The sequence below is a fragment of the Sceloporus undulatus genome, chromosome 2 (genome assembly GCF_019175285.1).
Source record: "Sceloporus undulatus isolate JIND9_A2432 ecotype Alabama chromosome 2, SceUnd_v1.1, whole genome shotgun sequence".
Taxonomy (NCBI): domain Eukaryota; kingdom Metazoa; phylum Chordata; class Lepidosauria; order Squamata; family Phrynosomatidae; genus Sceloporus; species Sceloporus undulatus.
The window spans coordinates 185,986,739-186,004,593 of NC_056523.1; the positions used below are offsets into that span (position 1 = coordinate 185,986,739).

General features: G+C 48.0%; 1 protein-coding gene across 1 annotated transcript in view; it reads right to left on the minus strand.

The window, feature by feature from the left end:
- NDUFB11 (NADH:ubiquinone oxidoreductase subunit B11) overlaps nucleotides 1-17,855 on the minus strand; it is a 60,872-nt gene that overhangs the window by 15,496 nt on the left and 27,521 nt on the right. Inside the window, exon 2 of the mRNA XM_042448485.1 lies at nucleotides 691-821. Coding sequence (XP_042304419.1) covers nucleotides 691-821 — 131 coding nt within the window. The remainder of the gene's footprint in view (nucleotides 1-690; nucleotides 822-17,855) is intronic.

The window sequence follows — 17,855 nt, forward strand, 5'->3', positions numbered from 1 at the left end:
AGGCCACTGGCTTTCCAGTGTGGCCCTATAAGAGAGAAGGGCATGCCATATTAGCAGTTCAGCATGGCCATGCCAGTCAACAGGTGTTTATGGTGTGTAAGAGCAATGCTATGGTAAAGGAAATACTGAGAAAGCACCAAAGACCTTATAAGTGACAAGAAGGAGAGGACTCATGGTTTACAAATTACAGGCACTGAAAGAATATTCTTAGGAGCTAATGCTTTTCTCCCAAGATGCCAAGAATGGCCATGAGAAGCAATTTTTTATTTTTTTAAAATTAGCTCAAGAAAATATAATTATGCAAAAGAAAATTTCAAATATTAAAAAAAAACAGGGGCGGTATTGGGGGACCCGATAAAACAGCTTTTACAGTATGTGGCCTGCAGGTCACACTTTCCCTACCACCGTTCTAAGGAAATGGACAATTAGAAAAGGAAATGTCTGGTGACCTGAGAAGGGTTTTGGCAATAGGGGAGAGAGATATGAGACAGTTCGCTTCATGAGAAAGCAGGATGAGAATAAGGAGCATAGAGCAAAACTACTATAATGAAAGATGTCACAGGGCAAGTTAGAAGTGCAGAGCTGTTAAATTGGTGAAGACAACTGCCTACCTGCCCCTACTATCTGGCCCAAGTGTCATGCTGTGTGAGAGAGTACAAGTAGACATGGAATTTCACTAATGAACCTTACCCATGATCTGGCAGATAATGTAAAAAGGTGGCGCCCAAGACGATAACAACAGAGACACCAAAGAAGAAGGCAATGCGCATATTCCACAGATCGACGACAGGATCTGGGTCGAAGCCATGGTAATCTGGATTCTGGAAGGACAAAACATAAATCAAATTTAGCATAGCAGGAGGAGAGGCGAAGTTCTCTTAATCCAGCATTTAAGTTGCTGTGACATTATTCTTTGAATTCAGCCTTGCACAATCTATTCCAAACTCTGTCCTAAATGCTCTGAAACTACTTGAAAGTGGTTAATTTGCTCTACCAACAGAGCTAATTCTATAATTGTCTTTTTAAAAAATCAGATCCTATTTCTCTTTTTTCCCTATTTAGAAAAGCAATCATTTCCTTTTCTAAATTCCCATCCTTGTGCCAGGCTTGTGCAGTAAGTAATCTCAGCCATCTTCAGCCCTACTTTTCTGCCTGCTCCCATCCTCGCCATACAACTAACCAGTGCAAAAGCTGTTAGCTATTCCTTCAAGATGTCTTTTGAGACTTGGGAGAATTCAAATACAGAACAGGGCAAGAGATGGAGCAGAAAAACCTGGAAGATGTTGGTTACTACAGGAGCACAACATTCTCTTTTTCCCCTTGCCTTCTGCGTTCTACTTATTTCAGCATTGTTTGCTACTAAGCAGAGTGGAATTTATATTAAGTGGAAGAGCTTGGAAAAGTTTTTTTTGGGGGGACTGTAATCTCCAGAACTCTCCAGCCTGATCAACTTGTAAGCATATCAAGCATCTCTGTGGCCACTAGTAATCTTGCAAATCTGCTTTAAAAAGTAGGCAGCAAATATGTTGTTAAAAATAATAATACAAGAAATGGTTTAGACCTAGAATAATGTGGCTTCTGGGTACAGTCCCACTCCATGTAACTTTTTCTGTAGCATTCAACAAGCCAGAAGCTACTTTGATAACCCTGAAAAATGAAAAAGAAAAGACGGCTCTGCCAAAAAACAAAAACAAAATCTGAGTGTGCCAATAGAATATACTGGTGGAAACTGACCACAAATGTATGTAATTTAAATTGTTTTTGTTGTAGTGTGTTTTAAAATGTTTTTTATTTGTGAGCTGCCCCTTTCTGGAAGAAAGGTGGCATAAAAATGAAATAAATAAATAAAAAACAAAGAGGATGGGGATGAGAAACAGCATTAAGCCTGGAATTCAACAGCTCTCTGGACCAGACTTGTGTGTGTTTGTGCAATGGACATAGGATTCTCTCACAGAAATATGAGATCAAGAATCTTTATTCCAAGCTGCTTATGATGTGACTGATTCTGAATTTCCAGGCAGGAGGGCATCTTCCTTTCTGCCCCAAATATGAACACAGCCCTTCATCTCCAACACTCAGACTCAGTTTGTGTCTAGCCTGCCCTTCAAGCTATAAAGGGGTCAGATCTGTCTGGCATCACCAACCCAAAGCAGCACAGAGGATTCTTTAGGAGACATGCGTGCCCCCCAGCGGCTTCTTCAGTGGCAAACCAAGAGGAGGCCAACACTCTGCTGAGAGGAGAGGCAGACACAGCACTAAAAGCTAGACACAAAGCGCAGAGAGGGACAATGCAATGCACCATTCAAAAAGCTTAACACAACCTGGAGCAGTCTTGCCAGAATCAGAAGTCAACAGCAAGACCAAAGGAAGTACTGTTTAATGAAAAGACATCCAAGAGCTCATGCCTTTCTGGCACGCACACACACACACACACACCTATATGTCTTGAGCCAGAAAAGTGGAAACTGACTGCAAAGACACAGCGGACACAGAAGACAACATCTTCAGAGAGCTCTTCACCAATCAAAAGATGAGATTAAAAGCAAGACCAGTCAGGGCTGGCAGATGTACAGTCAACATTTCTAGGCATTACCACAACATTCACAGGGAGAAAGTAATTCCAGCTCCCCAGAAATTTCCTGCTTCTGCTGCAAACAAGTTGCTGACTTGTAGTGTAAATTTTGGTTTACTAAACCCTGAACATGATTTCAGGGATGGTTCAACAGCATTTCAGATTTTGCTCCATTCATTTATTTTAATGTTATACATTTATTATTTCATTTATATCCTGCCTTTCTGCTTATACAGATCCAAAGCAGCTCATAAGCATTTTATTAAAACAGGGTACAGTTAGAAAAAAATATTCATACAAATGTGTTTTTTTTTAAAAATGACAGTTCAATTAAAAAAAATGCAAGGATCCATTAACCATTAACAAGGTGTATGAAAATTGATACACACTCATCTTGGTATTCTCTTTAGGTGAAGCAAATAAAACAGAGAGACAGAGAGCACATTTATTTAGATAGCACTTCAAATATATCACCTCCATAACCCATGTGGGGCAGGGTTGCAAGAGTAAGCTAGCCAGGACTACATGACAAAGGAAAATTAGAATCAAGTAAGTATGAAGCCACACACTATTTCCAATTTAAGAGAATCAGTGCCTAAAATATGGAGGAATCAAGTGGTGTACTTCACCAACATCCAATGTAGATCTGACTCATTGAAATAAGATATTTCCTGGATAGGAGTGATACTTATTTCCTAGCAGGCAGAGAGCCAGCATGGCGTAGTGGTTTCAGCACTGGACTATGAGTCTGGAGAATGGGGTTTGAATCCCTGCCCAGCCATGGAAACCCACTGGATGACCTTGGGAAAGTCACACTCTTTCACCCTCAGAGGGAGACAAAGGCAAACCGCTCTGAACAAATGAACCTTATCCTAGGTTTTCCTTAGGATTATCATAAATTCTGTGCCTCCAAACAACTTGAAGGCACACACAACAACAACAACAAATGAGCTGGAGCATGTACGTCCAGTCTACTAAGCTATACTAACAGCACTGAAATGTTGGGTTCACTCTCTTTCCTCCTTTCACCCCATAACAAAAGGGAAGGAGAAAGGTTGCACATAAGGAAATTTCAGAGAGCTAACAAAATCAGTAGATATGTGACCTCAATAGTCTGTTGTTTGGTTCCAGGCACTAGGACTCTGAAGGACAAATCTGAGAGCAACCTTTCAAAAGATCAAATGGCTCCAACAACAGTCCAGGTTGCCTACACATTCACACATGCATGCAAGCATACACTCCTTCTTTACAGCCTCCTTGAAACTATACAGAAACTGACAAGACATCTCCACAGACATGCTGACCCTAATGATCTTGAGGATGGTGGTAGTGGTCTTGGTGGTAGAGAGATGTTCACTTGGTGAGAGGACCCATGCAGGTACCTGGAGCTACAAAGCTAGAACCTGTATGCTCCATGTCATCATACTGTCCTCCCTCTGCCCTCTCACGGCAGGGCTTAATTATTCTTTCGCCTACTTGCTGGTTGAGGCTGAGTCACAGCAGGATTTCGGATACAAGTGCCCCTCCTCTCTTTTCATATCCAAAGAGCTATATTTGCAATGGACCTCTCCTCCCCAAATCTTTTAAAGCAGAGCAGTGACAATCCAAAAATTGATACCACAGATATATAAAGGAAGGAAACATCTTTGAAGACAACTTTGTTGCTTCTTGGTGGTGAAGGGCAGCTGGTCGCACTGTCTGGTCAGTCTTCATCATTTCTTCCAAACAGGTCTTTGCACTTCCTACTCCAGATCAGGTACAATCATAAGAGGAGGGGGAGACAGAGAACCCACGGCCATCCTGTCCTGTGATGGGGGTAAAGACTGGAAAGGAGGTAGAATGAGGAGAAAGCAGGGAAGTAAAATATTCTGGAAGTACACCAAAGGATCCGAGGACCAGTGTGGTACATTGGTTGAGCGTTGGACTATGACTTTGGAAATCAGAGTTGAAATCCCTCCTCAACCATGAAAGCCCACTGGGTTACCTTCAGCAAGTCACACACACTCAGTCTCACTAGCAAACTTGCTTTGAACAAATTTTGCCAAGAAAACCCTGTGATGCCTTAGGGTCACCACAGTCAGAAACAACTTGAAGGCACACAACACATACACACAGCAAGGAACATTTTAAAAGTTACAAGCTGTGTTTTTGAAAGAAAAGAATAAAACTAATCCCAAAATCATTACTTTTTCCTAATAATGTTGCTGGTGACTTCCACATTCAGCCTCTTAGATGGACTATGAGCACCATGCCTTCCCCTGTGTCAAAAGGACAATCCAGTATCATAGAAAACTACATGCCCCATTACCAGTATGGCCAGGTGTTACCTGCAGGGCCATCCAAAAAGGTGGATGCCTTTATTTGATTTGTCTTAAGAGCACCAAAGCTCAAGTTAGCAAAAAGTTAATACTGGCTGTTCTTGAAGTTCTGGACCTGAGTCACAAGCATGCTATTCTGAACTGCAGTCCTCTCAGGAGTAATAAAACAGTATACTTCACATGCTCAGACGTATCCAATGTATCAAATGTCCCAGTGCATCCAGGAATGATCACTCACTTGGTATTAAAGTCTCAGAGAAACTTATATCTGTAGGACCACATACTGACTAGCTTGGATTAAGGGTACAACATGGAAGATATAAATGAACTGGAGGGAAAGGGGTACTGTTTCCTCCCAGCCACCCCAGTACAGAAACTTCTGAGCAATGCTTTCATCTGCACCCACTTTCTGTCCCAATCTCCTGCAATGACCCATGGTAGAGGAAGCCACTCTGTGTTGGTGTTCCCCTCAGGCAAGGCAGCAGTTTCAGGTCACTATGATTTATTAAAGAGCACAAGCAGCTTTGCTGCCACTTAAATATTTAAAGAGCCTTTGTGCTGAGAGAAAAAGCACACACACAGGCACAAACACACACGGAAATACACAAAGACAGGGCTAGCAGGTGCTCCAGAAAGCACAGCTGATGCTGCCTCAAGACTGGGGTTCGATAAGTGGGTGGGAAAGGGAGGTACAGGCAACCAGGCAAACACTCCCTCCTGCTGCTTCCAGCAGCTGCTTCTGCTACCCATCTCAAGACCAGCGCAGGCCTTCAAGTCTCCTGCCTTCTAAGGATAGAGACCTTTTAGATCAGTGGTTCCCAACCTGTAGGTCGGGACCCCTTTGGGGGTCGAATGACTCTTTCATGGTGGTCGCCTAAGACCACTGGAAAACACCCATTTAGTTACAGTTATGAAGTAGCAACGAAAATAATTTAATGGGTTTGGATCACCACAACATGAGGAACTGTATTAAAGGGTCGTGGCATTAGGAAGGTTGGGAACCACGGTTTTAGATCAATGACCCACCATCTCTCTCCCAGAGAAGACAGGCAGCAAGCATTGCATCTGGACATGGGTCTGGCAGACCTTGGAGATGGAGGACCTCTTTGCCCTGGCTCAGCCTCCACAATTATTTGCAGCCCATTAAATAGAACGGAGTCTATCAGTGATGTATGGGAGCTTGTAGGGGTTTGTACTGCTTACCTAGGATTGCAAAAACAAACAAGCAATTTTAAAAAGGTGAGGGGCTAACACCCAAGCACCCTGTGATACTTGGCTAGCAGCCACTAACTCATTTGGAAGGATCTGAAGTTGTGCAGGGCTGTCTTACAATATTTGAGAATGCCCTCTTCACTTTCCTATACAAAACCATGTTATCTCAGCCTAATCATTTGCACAAAGTGGGGCAAAGAGAAAATGACAAAGCCTGTGTGTACTGCCCTGGCCTTCTTGGGGGAAAAGCAAAGAAAAGCAGTAAGTGAAATAAATAAAAACCAGAGTCAAGCCTCAAGCACATGCTGCAAGACCTAGGAAGAAGGTTGACCTTGGCCCAGGCTCTTAATGGACACAAGTTTTTAAACATTAGTTCATCTAATCATATGGCTTAATTTAACATGCATTTTCAAGAATTGTAAATCCACCCTCAAAATGTCTTGTTTCACTAAACTGGGGGTTGCGGCAAAACATAATAGGGATTGCACCCTTCAATTATACTGCCTGGTTCTAAGGAAACAAAGAAAGAAAAGTTTTTCTCTCCTCCTCCACCATCACTATTGAAATATATGGGGTGGGGGGGTAGGGGGGATGAGATTCTAGCACAACTAAGGAACAACAGAGACCACCAGTCAGACTCCCAATTCTAATCAAGGAAGGGCTGGAGTCCCTCACTTTCCCTTGGCTTAGACTTTTGTAGGACACTCATATGCAACTACTATTAAAATCCAAGGAGGAGGAAAAAGAGAGACTGGCTGCATTTTAAAGATGTTGCCATTGTTATAATAGGATTCCCTAGCACTGCTGAATATTTCTCGTCCAGGGTTTCTTTTCCAGGAGCATAAGCATCCTGCGCACAAAGTCATTAGCCATATATGTGGTGGCAAGACAGTGAGGGTTTGGGGGAGATCAGAGGTGGGACTATAGGAGCTCTGCACAGAGCCTTGACCTGCTTTCCGCTTCTGAACCCAACTTTCTGGCAGGCATCAAGATTGCAGGCTCAGAGGCGGGGGTGTCAGTCATGACAACCTGTCAGTGAAGGCTGATTATTCCATTATTGGCAAGTCTCTCACAGCACCTGACCCACCCCCCTACTTGAAACTGGCATGTACAACCCCCCCCCCCCCCCAGCACTGAATGTGTCAATGCTGCTGCAGTAGTGATTCCTCCATTGTTCATGGAGTTTTGCTGTTAAGGGGTGCCTGTCCTCATCCAAATGCTTGCTTTGAGAAGTTGCTGTTCTTGGGATTGTTCCAAAGGGTATCCAACCCAGTTCCTCAGCACAGAAGCTGTGCCAGAAGGGCAGAGAAGAGGGCTATTGGGGGCAGGAGTAGAAAATGAGGTGTAGTTTCATTGCAAGGAAAGAGGTGAGCCACAACTACACTGTGGTCCAGGACACACTGTTGTTACATCAGACTAAAAAGTTTTTTCTTGAACTGTAGTTCTTCCTATTTGGAGGGTGTGTGAGAGAGTGGCTCCCCGAAGACCTCTTCACATTTTACTAGCTCACCTCCCCCTCACTTTTACAGATTGAACACTGCTGGTGCTCAATGTCTCTGCTGAGAGCAACTCAAAGGCCGAAGCTGCATGGCATTTGCCACTTCAGTCTACAAAACTTGCAGCACTTTGAAAACTCAGCATTCAGTCTGTTTCAAAAAAAGACAGAAACTGTCATCAAGCATGGCTGCAAAAGAATATCTGTATACACAAAATGACAGTCCAGAATCTAAAAAGAAATGGAAAGGATTTCAGTACTGTGCCTGGACAGATATTCTTCTCCCAAGGTTACTATTCAGTCCTTAATGGCTAGCTCCTCTACAGTACAAAAAGGCAAAGGGAATTATTGTTGTGTGCCTTCAAGTTTTTCCCCACTTAGAGCTACCCTTCTTGACATGATTTGGACAGAAAGTGTTTGCCTTTGCATTCCTCTGAGGCTGAGAGAATGTAAGTTACCCAAGGTCACCTAATGGGCTTCCATGGCTAAGAGGGGATTTGCACCCTGGCCTCCAGAGTCATAGTCCAACACTCAAACCACTACACCACACTAAGGGCTGATTCTCACTTATGCCGGGTTACCAATCGAATCCAAGGAATGGCGTTCCTATTGGAAACCGAATTAACTCTAGAACAGTTCTAGAGTAACCCGCAATTGTTCCCACATAAAATCGAATCGTAAAGCGGGTTTTAATTTGATCTGTGTTATCGTCATTTAACGCGGGTTAAAAAAATAGAAGGGTCGAACCTACATTTTTTTCCTTGATTCGGGACAGGAATCGGAGTATGTAAATAGGAACGATCAGCCTCTGAAATCGGGTTAACTGGATGGGAGGAGTGGAGCACGATGGGCTGGCCTGGGGTGTCACCCTCTTTGGTCTCTTTCTGCATCTCCAGCGCCATTTTCTTCCATTCGCATAGACTCCCCCACCCCCCGGTAGATTGCAACCTCCCCTCTGTTTGAGGAGAACCACTTAATACCATTTGTAACAGAGAAAGGCTGGATGCACAGCAATCTGGAGGGAAATAGAGCCTTTCCTTCTCTCTTTCCCAAACGGAATCTGGGGAGACATAGGAAACCCTGGATATGTGTGTGTGTGTGTGTGTGTGTGTGTGTGTGTGTATTCCACTTTATCTCTATCCCTGGAGACTTCTGCCATCTCCTCTTTTGTATTGTGTCCGCCTTTCTATCCTGGACGTCTCTTGCTCTTGCTTTATTCGGCTTTCACTCTCTCCTCTCTCTTAGGTCTGCAGCCTCTTGCCTCTGGGATCGTTCTCTTTTCCCCTTTTCTGTCTTGTGTCTCTATCCAACTTAAACCCACTGCCTTCTCCTCCTTGATCCCATTTTCCAACCCTGGGCTTTGGATCCAGAGTCTCTACGCACTTAAACCCACTGCCTTCTCCTCCTTGATCCGATTTGGCAAACACACACACTTTCCCATAGGCTCTTTCCAGAGGAACTATGGGATGGCTCCCAAGACAGCCCTGGGAGCAATCTTCCCCAAAGATTCTCTCCCCATGGGGTGGCCAAAGCGAATCTGGGGAACCGAGGCTCTTTCCAGAGGAACTATGGGATGGCTCCCAAGACAGCCCAAGGAGCAATCTTCCCCAAAGATTCTCTCCCCATGGGGCGGCCAAAGCGAATCTGGGGAACCAAGGCTCTTTCCAGAGGAACTATGGGATGGCTCCCAAGACAGCCCAAGGAGCAATCTTCCCCAAAGATTCTCTCCCCAGGGGGCGGCCAAAGCGAATCTGGGGAACCAAGGCTCTTTCCAGAGGAACTATGGGATGGTTGTGTTTGTGAGACATTTATCCTCCTCTGCCAGAGAGTGCTGGTGCCATAATAAACTACCATTCCCAGGATTCCCTAGCACTGAGTTATGGCAGTTAATATGGGGAGACACAGAAGAGGACGAATAAGCGCCTCCTGATTGGTACGTTAGTACTTACCTGAGAGACGTCCCTTTCCAGCAGAGAAGGTCCGGGCATCCTGATGTTGGGTAGCTCCGCCTGTAAAGGCTCCTGGAGGCAGGACAAAAATTTAAACAGAGGCCCGGGGCCCGGCCCCGCCTCCATGGGCGGAGCGACCCCCAGAGACCTCAGTCAGTGACCAGCCCAGCGACTGGTTAATCTTGAAAGGCATTGGTGACCAGACTTGGCGTCTAGAAGGCAGAGGCCTGAAGCTCAGAGGAGAGAGAAAGACCCTGACCCCTAGGCGTTTGCAGGTAGACAGGGTGGAAAGGATGCCCGGACCTTCTCTGCTGGAAAGGGACGTCTCTCAGGTAAGTACTTACGTACCATTTCCCAGCAGAGAAGGGTGCCGAGCATCCTGATGTTGGGATTTACAAAAGCTCTGACCCAACCAGGGGGGGGGCCTGCTGATGCCTTGGTGGAGTCGGGCACTATTTGTTGAAGAACCCTGCGGCCAAAGGCCGCCTCAGCCGACTGGAAGATGTTGAGCTTGTAGTGTCTGGCAAACGTGGAGGGAGTTTTCCAGGTGGCAGCTCGGCAGATCTCTGCCAGGGGTGCGTTAGTGGAGAAAGCAGCCGAGGTGGATGCACTTCTGGTGGAATGTGCCAAGATGCCGTCTGGCGGGGGTAGGTTCATGACCTTGTAGCATTCGAGGATGCAAAGCTTGATCCATCTTGACAGCGTCGACGATGATACCTTTTTGCCCTTGGATCGCAGTTGGAAGGAGACAAAAAGTGATTCTGACTTTCTGAAGGTCGCAGTCCTCTTGAGGTATATTTTTATGGCTCTGCGCACGTCCAAGGTATGCCAGGCCCTGTCTAACTCACCGGTTGGTCGAGGGCAAAAAGTGGGCAAGACGATGTCCTGGGATGAGTGGAAAATTGAATTAACCTTGGGGATGAAGGTCGGGTCAGGCCTCAATACAATGGAATCAGGTCTAATGATGCAGAGCTCTTTTCTCACGGACAGCGCCCCGATCTCTGATACTCTGCGGGCCGATGTGAGCGCTGTAAGGATGAGCGTCTTGAGGATGAGGAACTTGAGGGACGCCTCCCTCAGCGGCTTGAATGGCTGTACTGTCAGGGCTAGAAGAATCTTGTGTAGGTCCCAAGACGGGAATCGGTGTCTTGTTGGGGGCGCCCTGTTGGAAACTCCCTTGAGTAATCTCCTAATGTGAGGATGGTGTGATATCGTAGCGGCCTGTTCGTGCGGCAGTATCGAAGTGATTGCCGCCACCTGTCTTTTTATTGTGTTGGGTCGGAGGCCCTGGCCAAAGCCGTCTTGGAGAAATTGGAGTATCGTAGCAACAGAGACTTGAATGAAGTTCTTCTTTTTTCTCTTACACCATCTCTTAAACGCCCTGAAGGTGTACTCATAGATCTTCATGGTGGATGGGCGCGTCGATGCCAGGATGGACTCGATCACCTCAGAGGAGTAGCCGTAACTGGTTAGCATGTCCCTCTCAATTTCCACGCGTGAAGCTGAAGCCAGGTGGGATCTGGGTGATGTATCTGACCCTGGGCCAGTAGGTCTGGTCTGGCTGGAAGGGGAAGACTCTGTATTGACAGGCTGAGAATCTCCGAGAACCAGGGACGTCTCGGCCAGGCTGGAGCTATGAGGATGACCTCCGATTCCGTCCTTCGAATCTTGAACAGAAGGCGTGACAGTAGCGGGACTGGAGGGAAGGCGTATAGGAGGCCCTCTGGCCAGTGGCAGTTTAGGGCGTCAAAGTTTTCTGCCCCCTGAGTCTTGAACCTTGAGAAGAACCTGGGAGTCTTGGCGTTGGCAGGGGACGCAAACAGGTCCAGGATCGGGTGGCCCATCGTCTCTATTATGGACTGGAAGACTTCCGGGTGAAGGCTCCACTCTCCCTGGTCTATGTCGGTCCGACTCAGCCAATCTGCTGTGGTGTTGAGCTGCCCCTGCAGGTGTTCGGCCTCTAGGGACAACAGATTGGCCTCTGCCCACGATAGCAGGGACTGGGCTTCCGTCATGAGAGACCGTGATCTTGTGCCGCCTTGACGGTTTATGTGCGCCTTGGCGGTGATGTTGTCTGTACGTACGAGGACTGACTTGGGACGGATTGACTGGCTGAAGGACTGGAGGGCTAGGCGGATTGCTCATAGTTCTAGCCATTTGATGCTGTGTGATCGTTCCTCCGGGCTCCACCGTCCCTGGGCCAGGTGTGGTCCGCAGTGTGCCCCCCAGCCCCGAAGGCTGGCATCCGTGGTGATCTGGACTTTTTCGGCCGTCCAAATGGGTCGACCTCTGAAGACTGTTTGGTCTATCCACCACCTGAGGGACTGATGAACGCTGTTGGGCACTAATATCTTGCGATGGCTCTTCAGCGCAATGGCCTTTTGGTGTGGCAGAAGCAGCCACTGGAGGGGTCTGGCGTGAAACCTCGCCCAAGGTAGGCACTCGATCGATGCGATCATCAGGCCCTGTAGGTGAGCGAGTAACCGGAGGCTGGCACGAGACGATCGTAGCACCTGCAGTGTTGACCTCCGGATGGACAGGATCCGGTCGGGGGGAAGGCGGACTGTCCCCGACTTTGTGTCTATTAGGGCTCCTAGGTGGATGATCCTTTGGCTGGGGTGAATGGAGCTCTTCTCCAGATTGATCAGGAAGCCGTGGTCTTCCAGGGACTTGCGTATGGTGGTGGTGTCCCGGATGGCTTGAGTCCTTGAAGAGGCCCTGATCAGGAGGTCGTCCAGGTAAGGGTGAACATGGAGACGTTGAGTGGCACCTGCCATATCTGAAGCGTAGGAAACACCGGGAGGATGGGTGAATCAGAATATGAAGATAGGCATCCTGTAGGTCTAGAGAAGAGAGAAAGTCTTTGTGGCGAAGGCTGTCTAGAACAGTTTTGAGGGTTTCCATCCTGAATTTTCTCTTGCGGACAAAGCGGTTGACTGCTCGCAGGTTTAGGATAGCCCTCCAAGTTCCGTTTTTCTTTGGTACCAGGAAGAAAGTGGAGTAGCACCCTTGACCTTTTTGAGCGTCTGGCACAGGTTCGATGGCATGAATGGCGAGTAGACGATCGATGGCTTCCAGCAGGAGGCGATGTTTGTTGGGGTCGCTGGACTTGGGAGAGGGTATGAACGTGTTGGGGGGAGTGCGATGAAACTCTATCTTGTATCCCCTGCGGATGGTGTCGAGGACCCACTTGTCCGTCGTGGATCCCTCCCAAGCCCCTGCGAATCCCTGGAGTCGGCCTCCTACTGGAGGGGCACCGTCATGACTGTTGATTTTTTGGGGTGGATTTGGAGCCTCCTCCTTTCTTGGGGGAGAAGGGAGGGCGATTTCGCTTGTTGAACTTGTTGTCACCCCATCTGGGCTTGGTGGACCTGGACTCCCTGGTCTGAGATTGAAAGGGGGAGAAGGACCGTGACGATCGAAAGGAAGATCGGTTCCTGAACTGTCTCTTGTCATCTTTCTTTTTTGACGAGGGCAAGGTTTTCTTTTTGTCCTTGCCCTCTATCAGCACTGGTTCGAGGGATTCGCCAAACAATTTAGTCCCTAAGAAGGGAGTAAAGGCCAAGTTTTGTTTGGATCTAGCGTCCACCTGCCAATTTTTGAGCCATAGCTGTCGCCGCACTACTAGTGCCACCGCCTGGGCCCTGGCGCACTGTTGTACACAGTCCAGGGTGCCATCTGCCCCGAGAGCCAACGACTTGGTGATCTTATTGATGGTTTGTCGGATCTTGGTGTCTGCGTGGGGCAGCAGCTCCAGCAACTCCTTGGCCCACTGTAGCTATGTGCGCATCACTAGGGAGACTGTAGTGGCTGCCCTGATGGCTACCGAAGTGGCTTCGTGTGCTTTTTTGAGTGCCCCCTCGGCCCTTCGGTCCTCAGGGTTTCTAAGCGTGTCCTCGCCATCCCTGATGAAAACTGTCAAAGAAACGAGAGCAGACACCGGGGTGTCCACTAGGGGGACCCTGAGACTATCCATGACTCCACGCTGAAGGATGTACTGCTTCCGAATTGCGCTGTGGTTGGGTCTAGAGGCTGCTGGTGTCTTCCATTCGTCCCTCACAATCTGCATGATGTTGAAGGGGCATGGAAGTTCTTGAACCGTGGTGACTGAGACAGGAAAAAGATCTTCTCCCACCCTGGGGAGATCCGAGTCCAGAGCAGGGGCAGATGGGAGTGGCAAGGCGATGCCCAGAGTTTTGATTGTTTTCTTTATCAGAGTTGGATAGTCCTCCGGCTTGAGGAGTTGCGAAGACATGGGAGCGTCACTGGTCGAGTCTCCCTCGTCTTGGGAGAGCTCTCCCTCTTCGGATTCTGAGGCCGCAGAGTCTATGCTGGCCGGAGGACCTCGTCCTCCGAGGAGTGGGGTGAGGAGGATCGAACTCGCTTGTTGGATTGGGCTGCATATTGGGCCCTCTTGCTGGGGGGTGATAGGCCTGAGATCTGTCGGAGTCTGAGTCCGACTGTGAACCCCGTCTCTGTGATCCTCTGGACCTGGCGGCTTGGGCTTGGACCTGGGAGTCTAGGGGGCTTTGTATCCGAAGGTCATCTGGGGACGTGGACTCTCGAGGGGACCCGTGATAGGCGGAATTAGAGGAGGAGCGGCATGATGGCTCTCCCCGCTGGCCCAGGGAATGCATGGTCCTGGCTTATTTGGCCGACTCGCGGCCCGAGTCGCCAGTATGGCGGCCCCCATTTGCCGCCGCATGGCCTAGCGGCCCCACTTCCTGGTCGCCCCTAACATGGCAGCCCCCGTAGAGGGCCGCATGATCTCTTGACCCCACTTCCGGGTCACCAAGAAGGCGGCCGCCATCCCTGTCCGCATGGCCAAGATGGCGGCCCCCATCTCGGTCCACGTGGTCTCCGCCCCGATGTCTGACCGCGCGACCGCTGACGCCCGCTGGGTGCCAGGTGTTGGGCCCTCCCATCCCAAACCACCCCTGGTGGGCGAGAGGGACCCAAGGGAACCCCCATGGGGGGGGGGGGAAAGGGCCGCATGTGCCACCTGCGGTCTCGGCCGCCGACCCTCCGGCTGCGGAGGGGCCCTGGAGGAAAGGGCCCGGCCACCCCAGGGGGGGGGGAAAGAGCGGCGGAACAAAGGGGCCGGAGCCCCAGCCCTGCGCTCCGCCAGGCTGGCCCCGCGGGGCGCCGCCGTCGCTCTCTCTTTGGGGGAGCGCAGAGGTGTCTGTGGTCCCCGGCTCCCTGGGGAGGCCCCAGAGAGCAAAGCTGGGCAGGGGGGATTGGCTTACCTCCTCCCCTGGCGTCCGTCGCGGTGGCGGTAAGGGCTCTCCAGCCTCCAACCCTGGCCAGGTTGGCTGTGGTGCCCTGGGCCCTGCAGCAGGCTGTGAGGGATCTCCCTCCGCCCGGTGCGGCCCGGCTCCCACTTCTCTTCCTCCATCCGTGGCAAGAGCCTCTGGGCGCGCTTCCGGCAAAGCCGGGGCTTGCCCGGGCTGAGTGGGAGCCCGCTCGCCCGCTGGCCTGGCCTCTTCCTCACTGGCCATGGGGGGAAAGAGAAAGGCAGAGCGGAAAGGAGAGAGAGGAGGAAGGAAAAGGATTTTTTTTTTTAAAGGAGAAAAAGGGAGAGAAAGCAGAGGTAAGGTATAAGCCAGGCCAAGTCTGGGGGAGCCAATGAAAGATCTTCAGAGAAGCTGAGACGACGCGTCCTACCAGGAGCTAGGCAGGAAGAAGACTGGGGTCTCTGGGAGTCGCTCCGCCCATGGAGGCGAGGCCGGGCCCCGGGCCTCTGTTTAAATTTTTGTCCTGCCTCCAGGAGCCTTTACAGGCGGAGCTACCCAACATCAGGATGCTCGGCACCCTTCTCTGCTGGGAAATGGCTCTTTAAAAAAAAACCACCACAAAATTTATAACGAATTAAAAATGGCCAGGTAGTGGGAACACAAGTACAGGCTACATCGGTGTATGTTACTCCAAATTAATGTGACGTCATGATGACGTCGCTTTGATTGACAGCCGAAAAAGGCGAGTGCGAACGAAAAAAACTAAAACTGGGTTATATATACACCGATTCATTCTTGAATAGGAACGAAAGCGGATCATTTACAGAGATTCAGTTGGTACATGAGAATGAAGGAAAAAAAGCGATTTGGAAAGCGGGATAACACCTGTGTTATTTTGAATCGGATTTAACGGAACCGGTGTATTTTATATCGTTGTAAATTGTAAGTGAGAACAACCCCTAATTCTCACAAAGGGAATAACCACTGCTAAATTATTCTATGCTATCATTGGTTTTAATTCATTTAAGGCCTAATTCACACAATAATTTTACATATGGCAATGATAGGTGGGAATTCACAGACATGAAGAACAGCTTTGTGAATTCTTCCTAATGCATGTGGAGACATCTTGGAAAGTCTTTGGCTTGGGTTAAAGAACATTTGTGTGAAACTAGCTTTAACAAGCAGAGTAAGCTATGAAAGGCAAAATGCTTAGAATACACATTGAGAACATAACATTAAAAGAGAGAACTGTAGGAACTATGGCTCACTGAGAATTAACAGCAGCTGGTGGAGGCTATCTGTATGTAATAAGCCATGGTTCCCAGTCTTATTGTTATGCCTGAACACGCCAATATGGAGTCATTAGTGTATTTAATGAGTCACAATGACACATTTTGTCCCTTTATGGTACAAGACTTGCATATTATTTTTGCCACAGAACACATATATCAATGCCCAAATCAGTGCATGAAATTATTAAAGGGGTGTGTGTGTGAATATTTTTAATAAAAAAAAGTTTTCAAAATTTGGAGAGCTTTCAAAAACAACCCCAGGGGTTTGCAAGGAGCTTGTGGGCCTCACTTTCCCCACCTGTGGCTTAAAGCAATCATACACACATGTACATATATACATCTATTCTGAAGTAAGCTGTGTTGAGTTCAATGGAATTTCCTCCTAAATAAGTGGGTATAGGATTGCAGTAACAGTTTGTTCTTCAGAGAAAGCCTTGCTTAAAAAGCCAGTGGTTTTAAGATTATTCTTCTGAGGGTGTGTTATTGTACTAGAGGCGGGAAAGTAAAGGGACTCAAAAGAAATCTAATGGCATTTTAAAGTTCTCTTTCTTCAGAAGAGTCCTAATACCAAGGTTTTTAAATTTTGAATATTTACTTTTAAACAGTTAAAGCAGATGCATCCTGAAAAAGTTATTAATGGCAGCCCGACAATCTTAATTTCCATAATCTGCTTCCCTCTCCTTTTCTCAGACTGATGTATTACTCTTGATATACTACACTCTCCCACATCTCTGCACCTAACGCTGCCTACCACCTTTACTTCTAAGGCAGTGCCATCATGACACAGGGCAGCACGTGGGTTACAGGGGATGACCAGCTGGAACTGCCTGACCAGATTTGCTGCTTTTGACAGCCGAGCAAGCTGTTCTTGTGGTTCACTTGCATTTGCCTTCCACGTTAGATCTCCTGTTGCCAGCCCTTATCAGAGTGACTCTTGCATATTTTGCCCATTGGAAGGCGCACAGTGAACTGGAACTGGCGTCTGGAGTCTCTGAGTGCAGCCAGACTTTGCTTGGGAAGCCTTGCGTGCTGCAATGTGCCATGCGTGATTTCAATCCACCTCTGCCCTGCAGTCAGTCAGTGAGTCGGTCCCAGAAATGGATGCATTTTCTCAACATCAATGACCAAACTGAATAAAACCTGTCCCCATGCATCCACTACTTTAGGATGTAACAGCTAGATGTGAGGGTGACTGGGGGAGCAGGGAGAGGAAGGAGAGAGGAAGCTTAATCAAGCTCATATCTGTGGTTGCATTCCTTCACATGTTTTTGCAAAAAGGAAAACTAAAATTCCATACATAGTTGCAAATAAACAGCCACACAATAAAATTGGTGCATGCTGCGTAAGAGCAGCATACAGTTTCAATCTCACAGAAAGATTCAGAAGTTTTAACATTCCTTGGGGAGAAGTGACATGGCAGCATCAAGGGAAAAGTATCATTGGGGAGGTCATGAAGGAGAAATGGTTGTCAACACTGCAGGGATGTATCTAGAAGTGGGGCAAAATGAGGGAATTGTCCCACAATCAGAATTTTACCCCCCCAAATGAAATTTTCCTCCAGTCCCCAAATTTCTAGCATTGCAGAGTGAGACACTGAGTATCAGTCATACCCAGAACTCTTATATTTGCTGTGTTCACATTTCCTTGATCACTTTGCCTGCTTTTTGCTTTGTCTGCCTAAAATGCATTTTTAAATGCTCAACTGACATTTTAAACTATTGCAATACTCAAAATTTGGGGAGTGAAGACAACATTCATGAGGGGGCAGAATGCTTGTTTG